The 12197-nt window shown below is 44.5% G+C and overlaps 1 protein-coding gene across 2 annotated transcripts in view; it reads left to right on the forward strand.

The window, feature by feature from the left end:
* The first annotated feature begins 760 nt into the window (after nucleotides 1-760).
* Nucleotides 761-12197, forward strand: part of GNA12 (G protein subunit alpha 12) — a 39371-nt gene continuing 27934 nt past the window's right edge. For both annotated transcript variants that reach the window (XM_059826701.1, XM_059826702.1), the window contains exon 1: nucleotides 761-1081. In XM_059826701.1, the coding sequence (XP_059682684.1) occupies nucleotides 761-1081 (321 nt within the window). The remainder of the gene's footprint in view (nucleotides 1082-12197) is intronic.

Consider the following 12197-nt stretch of genomic DNA (forward strand, 5'->3'; position numbering starts at 1 on the left):
CCTCTCCCACAGCGAGGCCCAGGCCCCGCCCCCTGCGAGATCACCTCGCTCGGGGGGCCGCCCTCTCGCCTCTGATTGGTGCTTCCCCGCCTCCCGCGGAGCAGCTCCGCCCCCCCGTCCCCGTCCCCGCCCCTGCGCTGTCCCTCCCGGCGCTGCCCGCCCTGCCGTGCCTTGAGCCCTGTCGCCCGCTTACCCCCGCCCCACACGGCGGCTTCTCCAATTGGAAGAAGGAGGCCTTGACCGACACTCCTGTCGCCCAATGAGACGCAGCGTTATCGGGGCGGGAGGGCCGGGCGGGCACCTCCCTCCGCAGGCGGCGGCGGCGCTCCCTGAGTGAAGGGGCCGGGGGCTCCGCGTCCCCCCCGCCCCGCCGCGCCACAGCGGGACCGGAGGCGGCCGCTGGCTGAACCCGGGCCGAGGGGCTCGGGGGCGTCTTCCCGCCGCTCTCCGACCCCTCGCCGCTCGGAGAGGAGCGGGGCGGCGGTGCCCCCTCCCTGGGCAGGGCCTGTGGGCCGCGCCCCGCCACCCCTCCCCCCGGCCGGCTGGCCTCCCCGGGCCGCACCCCGCCTCCCCTCCCTCCGCAGCGTCGCCCAGCCGAGCCGGGAGAGGGGAATGGGCGGTCCCGGCCCTTAGCCCCCGGCTGCGGCTGCTGCTCCTCCTCCTCCCGGGTCCCAGCGTCTCGGTGGCCTCCGCCCGATGCTGGCGGAGCTGGCTGGGGTCTCCGCGGCGTTGTGAGCGCTCCTGCCGTCCCGCAGCCGCCATGTCCGGCGTGGTGCGCACCCTGAGCCGCTGCCTGCTGCCGGCCGAGGCCACGGGCCGCGCTGGGGAGCAGCCGCGGCGGGAGGGCAAGGAGCGGAGCCGCGATGCGGAGCGGGAGGCGCGGCGGCGGAGCCGGGAGATCGACGCGATGCTGGCCCGGGAGAGGCGGGCCGTGCGCCGCCTGGTCAAGATCCTGCTGCTGGGCGCCGGCGAGAGCGGCAAGTCCACCTTCCTCAAGCAGATGCGGATCATCCACGGCCGCGAGTTCGACCAGAAGGCGCTGCTGGAGTTCCGGGCCACCATCTACGAGAACATCCTCAAGGTGAGGGGCGGGAGGGGGCCCGGGCCGGGGCGGTGGGCGGTGGCTCCAGCCGCCTTCGCCCGGAGCAGCCGGGGATGGAGGCCGGCGCCGACACATCCCGCAGTTTTGGGAGTTTGGGCCGTGCCCAGAACCGCCGTCGGAAGGGGACGTGAGCTCGGCCGGGGCGGCGGCGGCGGCTGCTCCCCCTGGGCTGCTCCGCCGCACCTCTCGGATGCGCCCTCTCTTCGGGGAGGGGGTGTCTGCCGGGCAGGTGTTTCGGAAGGCGGGTACCTTTTGTGCGGGCGGGCAGCGGGAGGAGAGGCTCTGCGGGCTTCCAGCGTTAGCCGTCAGAAGGCCTCGGTGAAAAAAGGCCCAAAGGAAACTTCCCTGCAAAGGGGATTGAGAAAAGCTTTGTGGAAGCGCAGAGGAAGGAGGATATAGGTGTGGCCTGTGCTCTGGAAAGAACATTATGAGAGCATCCTCTAAGTCCGAATTGGAGAAACCCCAAAACTTGAAGAAATGAGGAGGAATTTCTGTGCCTCTGCTAAGTGCCCTGAGTTTATATACCACGAGATGGGACAAGAAGTGGGTCCCCATATGGATGGTGTGGCTGCAAGTGGTTGTTACTTGGTACATCTTTAGAAACGGGGGGCACTTGGAGTTGGGTAGTGTGGCATGTTATCAAGCGTAGCTCTGAAATGAAAATAACTTTTTTTGTTTTGGTAACTTTGCAAAAAAGTTTTTGTTCCATGCTTGTGCAGGCTTTATAGTGCTAGTACTGTATTTCTCTAGTGACTGGAGAATATAAAGGTTACTGATAGAGCCTACAGGTAGAGCCTTTGGTCTACAGACAACTAAGGAAAATCAGCCTTGACAAATACTGTTTCTTTCTGGGAAACAAGCTTTGATGCCCTGTGCAGGTAGGAGAAGTGATTATATTTCACAAAATCCCTGAAGATGCATAAAAACCTCACTTAAGACTGTATCTGTCTTCATCCTCATAATCTCTCCAAAAGAACTGCTGCTTTCCTGCTTGTGTTTTTCTGTAGGACTGTCTCCATTCTTATGTGGGCATGGTTTTCTGAGGTTCCGTGAGATTTCATAGAAAATTAAAGGAAAGGGAATTGTGCAAGTTGATGATAACGAGAATTACTTCTGAATTTTCAGTTTCGTATGGAATAGAAGCTTAATGTGCACTTAATAAGCACACACACAATGACTCTTGTTTTTAAGAATGCTGCTATTCCATGAAGGGCTTTTGCTTCTGGTAGCGAACAGGAAAATTGTTGACTAATTTTCTTTTCCTTTTTTTAGTCCATTTTCAGGAGCATGTACATGTATTCCAGGAGCCCATTAGCTGCAGGAAAGTTGAAGCTCAGAAGGTTCTCTTTCATTGAAGTTATGGAAGCAAAGAGAGTTTTATGAGTTTTTATCTGTACACATAGAAATAAGGAACCTTATTTTAGAGGTCTTAATGCTTATTTTGGTACTGCCAGTGATTATTTGTTACTGTACTGATTTAAAGTAGTGGCAGAGGCTTCTAAGGAAGTGATTTGTGAAAACAGAAAAAAAATCTGAGACTCCTTCCTCTTGAAGTTGTCCAAGCAATGCTAGTTATGGTAAAATTTTGTAATATTTTATATATGCAGAAGGTATAGAGCTTTCAGCAGTAGAATTTAGTGTGCTTTGGAAAGGAAAGTAAGTGTCTCCATCTTGTAGTAGGGGAGGCTGAGTTTTGCACTTGAAACACTTGTTTGCTGGATGGCTGTGGGCAAATTTGCACAACTTGGAGTAGAATCCAGGTCCTCAAGGTAGCAGTCAGGTGTTCTGAATCCAAGATAGTAGTTAAGGACACTTCTTGGACTGTTGTCAGCTGAACACCTTTTTAAGCCTTCTAATCATCAAATTAAAATTTGGAAGTATTTTTAAAGTGAGTTAATATAGTTCAACAGGTAGCCCTTTTGGCCTTTCGGATCGTGAATTGGGAGTGTTAGGTTTAGGCTACCCTTCTAGGTATGTGGACCGCATCTGTCTGACTCTTCCTTCTCTTACTTCTCCAGATGACAGAGATGGGTGTTGCATATAAGAATACAGTTTACTCTTCACCTGTAGGTTTTGGGGAATGGCTTGGGAATGGTCGCTATGGAAAGAGTACGCAGAAGGAGGGAGAGCAAACAAAGGGAACTAAATGAGTTTTCTGGTGGGAGGGCGGTCTGAGACTGGAGTGTGGGGAGAAGGCAGTAGACATTCTGTTGGTGTTTTACTCATCTGAAAGAAACCTGATAACACCTTGATATTCTGCCATAATCATCAGGAAGAAATCAAATACCAAGATGGAATTACAGGGCTTTCAAAACAGAGTGATGTTGTCAGTGCATTTATTTTAGGGTAATTGTGTAATACTTTCTTGTATTAAACTTTGTCCTATGGAAAACCATAAAATGTTTCAAGTAAATTTATTTTGCTTCTTTGACGATGTAAATTGTCAAGTGAACCTGATTGCCGTTCTTTCTGTAATGAAATGGTTAGACTACAGGTTCTTCTCACTTTTTCAGGAATTTCGGACTAGAATGATCATCCATTAGGCCTATATGGAGCAGAGGCCAGCATGTATCTAACTTACAAGAAAGGCTATAAGATGAATTTTTATAATGCGATATGTGAACAATGTGAAATGAAAATGATCCTATGGAATAGCTTATAAATCTGTTTGACGTCGTGAAGTACAGCTGCAGCAACCTTAGCCCCTTTTTCCACACAGTTCTCAGCATGGTCAAACAATGGTTCTGTTAAGCTTCTACAACACTGAGATCTGAGTTAGAAATGCAGTGTAAATCTCTGGGATTAAATGGTCAATTTTCATTTTCCAACCATGACTAAACTTCTCTCTGAAGGAGGAGGATTACTGCTCTCTCAATAGTGCTTGATATTTCTAAAGTGCTTATTGCAGTAGTATTTAGGCAGTCTATACAGCTTAGAGAGAACGAAGGGACTGATTCAGAGAACAGAACCTGAAACCGCTTCGAAAATAACGCTGCTAAGTATGAGTTAACGTTAGTGTCAGCTTCCACTTTACTTTGAGTTTTCAGCTTTGTGCTTTTCTGATATCTTCTTAATGCTGAGTTCTTTCCTTACCCTGTTGTCTCCGTTTCTCATCCCCCACTTTGGGAAACCCTAGTTAGAAACAAAATGCTGAAAAGAAATAAATCTGTGATACAGAATTTACTTTTCCATTTAGTACAGGTGATGGTTCAGGGCCTTGCTAGCTTTTTCTGGCATTTGTGGGACAGTCTTCAAATACATTAGTTTTGCTTTGGTTTAAGGTAAATAGTCATCGGTTAACTAGGGTTTTGCTTGTTAATCGAGGCTAAGTTTCAAAGTAACTTTTTGGAACTTTTTGATGATTGAAGTGAAAAGCAGTAGTGTTAATGTTCTGGTATGAGTACACAGGCTTCATGACTTAAGCACACCCACCTGGAAAAGAAAAGTGGATAGGATGGGGCTAGTTGCTGCAGCATGAATTTTAAGGCAACTCTTGAATATACAGAAAAACTCTGAAAACTTTTGTGTACCTTAAATTTCAAATCTAAGAAATGGCTGGTGGTGTTACATGAGTGTTTTGATGCCTTCCAACCTTAGCTGAAGGAGTAATCTTTTGATACCTTCCAAAACAGATGGGTTGGCCTTGCTATTCTACTTGCTTCCTTTGATAACAGTTAAAGAGCTTACATACTTGAATCATGTCTCTGATGTTCCTTGTCTAAATGGGTTTTTTGTTTCAAGTATGAGAATACCATGCTGCTTGAAACAACCTGGTTTAGCTGCATAAGAGAATAATTAAAGTAATCTACAAGCACCAGAGTGGTACTTGCACCAGCTTGTTTGGGAGACTTCAACCTGGAGAGAGGAAAAAATTTAGCTTTGAAAAGCCTGAAGTATAATCTGTTGAGTTTTTGGTAATGTTAGCTTCCATGTTGAAAATGGGAAGGCCAGCTCAAGGTTTCAATACATCTGTGAGTGTTTTCTTGTTGTCTGTGGCCTGAATTGTGATGGTTGACCAAGGAATTGAAAAGCCTGGAATTGCAGAGGAAAGGACTACTCAGGAAATGATGTGTAACTTCATTGGTGGGCTCTGGGTGAGGAAAAAAACAACCAAAGATTTTGAACATGGAAACTCCTTGAGGATATATCCTTGGGGCTTTTGAGTGCAGTTGCAATACATGTGGGCATATCTGAGAGCATTTCTCCTTGACGGCTTGAGTATGAGTGACAGTAAAGCGGTCAAAATGAGTAGCCTGTGCTGAAGTCCATTTTAAAAGGAGCTTTGGACTTCTGCAACCAATACCAAACCTAGACTGCTACTGCTTCATTGTTGCAGGTACTCTGTATAGAATCATAGAATGGTTTGGATTGGAAGGGACCTTAAAGATCACCTAGCTCCAACCCCCCTGCCATGGGCAGGGACACCTTGCACTAGACCAGGTTGCTCAAAGCCCCGTCCAACCTGGCCTTGAAAACTTCCAGGATTGGAGCATCCACAACTTCTCTGGCCAACGTGTTCCAGTGCCTCACCACCCTCATGGTGAAGAATTTCTTCCTTGTGTTTAATCTAAACCTACCCTCTTTCAGCTTAAAGCCATTACCCCTTGTCCTAATACTACATGCCCTTGTAAAAAGTCCCTCTCCAGCTTTCTTGTAGGTCCCTTTCAGGTACTGAAAGGCTAATATATATGTTTTATATACACACACATACCTTCAATGGGCTTATATTGTGTTATAGTCTCTGACTATAAGGTAGATGTACCTTGTGTCATTGAAAAACAAAATGAGAAAACTCACTTGTAACCTGTGAGTGTCAGTTGAGTACAGATACAAACTCTGGTAAGTGGGAAAAGAATATTCCTGAATTTATTTGGGAGCTACGCTTTAAGTGACCAAATTATCTAGTCATTTATAATGCATACATATTTCTTCTAATAGCCTACAAATGAAGGAGGAATACATCTTTCCATTATGTGAACTCCAGTTACTCTTTAAATTGACTTTCCTACACATTTCCTTGGGTCTACACGTAAATGAATTTGGTAACCTGTTAGGAGGTGATGATAGTGACACGCAATCTGTTACTTCACGGATCTATTTGTACTTGAGTAGTTGGTCGCAGGACAATCTCATTCCTGCTGGGACAGCTTATTTTGAAAGGAATGACAAGGAGAATACTCTGTAGGAACTGTGGCTAATTAGGAGCTTTTCCATTAAATTTAATACACAAGTGCTAAAGCTCCATGATAGAACTGGCATTTAAATCTGATTATCTTTGCTTTATGCTTTTACTGTTTAGTCGTTATTTTAATATGGAAAATAATATTCATAAAATTATGTAGAAAAGAAAAAACTCTTATGAGTCTGGTCTTTCTGTTCCGGGTTCTTTTAATCGATGAAACTTGTACTAACTTCCAGTTGATATATTTCATGTGTCTTAAATATAAATTCCGTCAGCTCTGGTGGTCTCTTTGCATTTGGGGTGTCTCTTGGTTGGGCTAGGAGAGAGCAATCTGTCTTCATCGTGGAGGATAGTGGAAGAGGAGTAATGGTCAGTCAGTGATAAATAAATATTCATTGTTGTTCCAAAATAGAGCTTACAATGCTCTTGTGATGTAGTCATTAGTATTGCAGAACATGAGTTAGTCCCTGGAGACTGTAGACACATACTTTGATGTTTTCCAGACAAAAGTTTAGTCACTTGAGTGACTAAATTTGGGAGCTTACATTATATTCAGTTGGTTGAGTATACATATATTTTTATAATTAACTTGGAAATGGTGTTGGCAAAAAAATAGCAAATTGTGCTACTAACAATGTTTACAAGAAAACTTTAGAGCAAAGGCGAACTAATGCACATTGTTTGAAAAAGTAAGTTCAATACAAATTACAAAAAGAGAAAAAGCTAGAAGGAATCGGAGGCTGTAGAGTTTCCAAATGAGTTTCCTTCACGTGCATGGAGTTTTTTCACCCTCGTGGGGGTGAAGAACTGGTCTTATCTTAGCGTTGAAGGCCTCTCCTTCTCCACCCTTCCCTTCTGTCTAAGCACATCTGCTGGGTACTGTGGCAGTGTATTTCAGGGCAGCGTGACAGGGTCTTGCAAAACCTGATGGGGATACTTTTGGAACTGCAGATGCTGCTTCCGCTCCATAGAAAGCATGAACTAATTATGAGCTAGATATTAGTGTGATGGTCTCAGGAAAAGGAGAAACCTGGTAATGTAATTCTGAAAGCATTAACTGAACTTTTTTTAAGGTCCTGCACCAGTTGTCACCTCTGAGGTCATCATCTCTCTACTTTGTGCCTAGTTGCAAGTAAAGCTTGCAGTGAGAGTATTTTTCTTCTGCTGCGTTTATCGTCGTTTTGCTGGATTCAGTCAAAGACAAGGACTCTTTTCAGAGTTTCCAGACAAGCAGACATCACTGCTGCTCCCAATTCAGAGGTTCAGTGGCTAATCCAAATGTTTCTTAATGTTTGTGTTCTTGTGGACTAAGTAAATGACACTTCCCCTTTGTTCCCATTTTTTATTTGTATGTTGGGCTGGGAGGTAGGTCATCTTTACTGTTTACCCTGCTCTCACCTGGGTGGTACTGGAATATGGGAATGGTGAAAATACATGCATAACTGGTGAGCCTTTTCGTTATCTAACTGGTGCTGCTCCCACCCCTACCCTTCTGTCTGTCTCACCTTACAGCAAACTAATATAGGCGGTGGAAACGACGTTTTATATGAATTACTAGGGTTTTGGTGATGTTTGCTCACTGGGTTGGCTTATGGGCTCAGACAAATGACGAACTATCAAACTGGACTACCAGGGAAGATGCCCCTTTTGATGGTACCTAGTTGTTAGAGTGACTGTTCTGTAATATAAAAGCTTATCCTTAATGACACTGGGTTCTTGGCTGCTGCTTGGCTGTAATGTTCCAAGGACATAGATAAAATAAAAACACCGTTAATGCTTTTATGATAGCATACTGTAAAAATCTGATTGTCTTGCTATTACTTTGTTAGTAGTAGATCACCTTCTTCCCAGTGTTCCGGACAACAATTTAAAAAAAAGTGCATGCGACTCTATTTGCAAACACTGGCAACTTTATTTTTAAAAATTGTATTTGAAAATGTCTTTTTTAGAAGGCTAAGAGATGTTTTCTAAAAATACGAGTAGGTTACATTTTATCATCTTTCTTTACTTGCCAGTAAGCATCGCTGCTGAAAAGTCCAGTCCCATCTATGGCTGTGTGATTCAGCTTTCTCTCTCTTGTATTGGCAGCAGCGATCACGGAGCTGTTGCAGTTTTTTGGTGCGGTTAGACTTGCCAGTTGAGCTGGGCCCGTGTTCATATAGCTGCATCGCTTTGTACTGTTCCACTGGCTCAGAGGGTGTATTAGAAGTATCTTGCCAGGGTGGGGGCACTCGTTCTGGCATTAGCTCAGATTTATATTGGTCTCTGTGAATTGTGATCCCCAGACTTTGCCAGTTCCTTGTCAACAACGATGAGGAAGAACACACAGTAGGAAACACGTTTGAATCGCCCTGTGGCCTGCAATGTTCATGTTGGTTGACAGCCGTAGGAGAAGGCAGTATTGCCTATTGGCTGTGACTTGGAGCCCCCTGATCAAGTATTCAGCAGTGATCAGCGCTTCTCTCACAACAGCAGTTTCCATAAGTGATGTAGATGCTGGAGATTTAGGGCTTTGGTATGAGACTGAGCAGTGTATTAATGGTAAAAGCTTAAAAAGTAGCTGCTGCAGTTATTTCATGTGTAACAGTTACTCTATGGTCTGTGATCTCATACCCCATAGTAGTTCCTTAAAATTATTTTGAGGAAATGCGCTTTTCTATTTGTATACAAACTCTAAGTAGTTTTGCAAGTTCTCTCTAGACACTTGACTAGAATAATCAAATCTTTTGATCACTTGACTGTTGGTTTGCACATGGAAGAACCTGCCCTTGCTTATGAGCGACTGTCCCCCCAAACCTATTGTTTCTTTTATGTGTTTGCTGCTTAACTGTGTGTGTTCTCTCAGCCTCCGAGTTGGTCCATCTGGCGAAAGGTGTGGGACTTTTAGGATAATGAATCCTTCAAGTACTGGAGTATGTGAAGAATTTAAAATGTGAATGTTGTGTTTTATGTAGTAGTGTAACTATTGATGTAAGATATTCTTAAATCAAGCTGCTCTTTAAATGCTGCAACACTTCTTTTCATGTATTGGCAAGCATCACTGGCTTCAAGTAACGTTAGTGGTTGATAACCTTTTTAATAATTCCCACAAAATAATTTAATTAATTGTTATTTAAAAATACAAGACAACCTGGATTTTCTTCAAAGCTAGAACGCCTTCCAAAGTAAAGGAGAAAAAATATATTTGAGCCAGTCCTAGTAATGAGCGTTTGTGCAAATGCTCATAAAACCTTCATGCTGCTGGTGAGTGGCAAACATTCTGCTTAGGGCCTAACAGCTGTGCTCTGTCAGGCCAAGGATCTAGCGCTTTGTCTCTGACATGAAAAAAAAAGAAACAAAACCACAAAACAACCCAAACCCGGGTACGAGAACGGAGCAATGTGATACTTTGGTATACTCTTCCAGTTACTGGCAGCCTTTGATTTCGGAAACTTCTTGAGCCAGGACTTGCATCTGGAATGTAATTGAATAGTCTTTTTTGGACCTTTCTTCCATCAATTTGTCGTGATTACTTTTTGAGTGCATTTATACTTTTGGCCAACATCCTATGTAAATGAGTTTATCTCACTGCGGGGGTGTATAGGAGAAACCCTTCTTTGAGTTTAACCTTCTGTTTGATAACCGTGTTGCAGTACCACTCGTGTAGCAGGGGGTGGGGAAAGAATAGTCTTTTTCTACTCCCTTGCTCCAGGTGGTTTGTAATTTCTGTAGACTTATGATATATCATGCCTTAGTCATCTTCTTTGAAGCTGTGGTTTTCTAGATCTATTTAGTGTTTTCTTCTGTGTAAGATACAATACTTCATGAGTTAGATCTCATGTCACATTCTTGTTACACCTTTTCTTGTTCTACCCTATCTCCATTCAGGTTTTGTGCATGTCAGGGATTTAGACAGTGACTTGAATATGTTAAAAATTGTTAGGAAAGTAATGGAACAGAGAACTTCCTATTTTTCCTCCCTAACTGGTTCTTCCAGTATGCTGCTGTTTTGCCATTTTCTAATGCCTGGCACTATCCTTACCTGTGAAGGTTAATTCTTTCCACTTGTGCTTATTCTCTGTCCCGCTTTGCTTGCGGCACAAAAGCTTTAGAGCCATTGAACTGTTCAGGAGTTTATTTTGTATCAAAAGTTGTTGCTGCAGGTTTTTCCATATTCCAAATTTGAAAACAGAATGGTAATTGGCAATATTCAGTTTTCTGAATGAAAGCGTGAATTGGCATTTTCTATAGTAGTAGAAAATCAGAAAAACTGTCGTAGCAGTGTTGGGAAGGTTTACTGTGAAATGAGCACTGCAATGAAAATAGTCTGGTGTTACCTTCGTTGTTAGAGCTCAGGAGGGAGTGTTGTACATGCAGTAAGACTTGTTTGGGGTTTTTCCTTATTTGTGTCAATGGTGTTTGAGTCCAAATTCAGTTTTGATAAATATACTTTATTGTTAAATATATTAAACTATTCTGTTCATTCTATAAAAACTAAATTTAATGTTCTAAATGAAATCTTTACCCCTGGGCATCAACAGTAGGTATAAACTTCTCAGCAGTTTTACCTACAGATAAAAGCGACTGCCCGGCTGTCTCCCATGATGGTCTTTTGGGAGGAAAGAGGTATGGAAGGTGTTCTGAATGAAAGAGGGAACCTTTCCTGTGGTAACTTGTACTGCAGATTAATGGGGCAAGGATTCTCAAATGCTCCTTGTGGCAGCAAAAAATAGTCTAACTCTGAAGTGCGAGAATAGCAATACGTGGGATCTAAATTTGGCGATTTCTCTGTTTGTCCTCATCTTTCTGACATCTGCTTGTAGCATTTATAGAACTGTTTTGCAGAGATGGAGAAATGTTAAGCTTAGATTCACTTTACTGGGGATCTTGCTGAGTCACAAATACTTTTAACTGTTAAGAGTTGGGGGCAAGAAACATTGGCTGTTTTCCTCTTTACGTAAAGCTTTTACTCCTGATGCATTTCAGGTTTATTCTCAAAGCTGATGTGTTCTCCAGATCCTGATTTTGAGAGGTGCTGTTCCTGTGGATATGCGTAGGACAGCATTCCTGCTAACCCATTTCCTATTTTTTGTTCTTCATTCAGTGTTTAAAATTGACCTTCTATGCATGTCTATATATGTCGCTGTCGCTGTTTTGTCAGTGCTAATGCTGATGTATCTACATCTGAATCTGCCACTTTGTCCCAGATCGGGCTCTGTGTGTGGTTTGGTGGTGACCGTTTCTCTCTCTGAAACAGTCAGAGGAAGGTGCTGCTGCTATGCACTCCCCATGGGTAACCTTATGGTAGTTAATGCACTTGCATAGGGTCAGTGAGGTCTGAGGTTAGTTCTCTCTCCTGCCCCAGGGAGAGTCAACCCTGCATGTCCAAGGAGCAGCAGCCAGCAGATAAGTGACTGTTCTGGGACCGGAGCAGTCTCCACGCCCTTGATTGAAACTCTGTTCTGTGGTTTTCTCCAAACAAATGATGAAACTTTCCTTAACAGGAGTCTCTCGATCCTCTGTATCTCCAGTGGGAGCAGGAAAAGGCAGAGCAGCAGTGTGGGGAGGTGCACTGAGCATTTCCCACTACCGCTTTTCCCACTACCGTTTCCCAGAGGTCCCACTACTGCTTTATCTGAACAGGAGTTGTGCGATCTTGCGTCGTTCCTTTGAGACGCTCCGAAGGGACTGCAATAGCTGTGAGATGGCTAAGGGTTAACTCAGTCGGAAAGCTGTAAGACAGAAAAGCCGGGGCTGAGCGGCTGGGGGAGATGGTTGCAGAGAGCTGGAGCCGAAGCAGGTGAAAGGTCAGAGCCGGCCTGTGCGGGCTGGGAGCTCCGCGCTGGGCCGGTGGTGTGGGGAGATGGTGATGGATGGCCGACACACAGTGCCAATTAACTGTTTCTGTTCATAAACACTTCTCACTGATCAGAA

Source organism: Gavia stellata, chromosome 18, assembly GCF_030936135.1.
Source record: "Gavia stellata isolate bGavSte3 chromosome 18, bGavSte3.hap2, whole genome shotgun sequence".
Taxonomy (NCBI): Eukaryota; Metazoa; Chordata; class Aves; order Gaviiformes; family Gaviidae; genus Gavia; species Gavia stellata.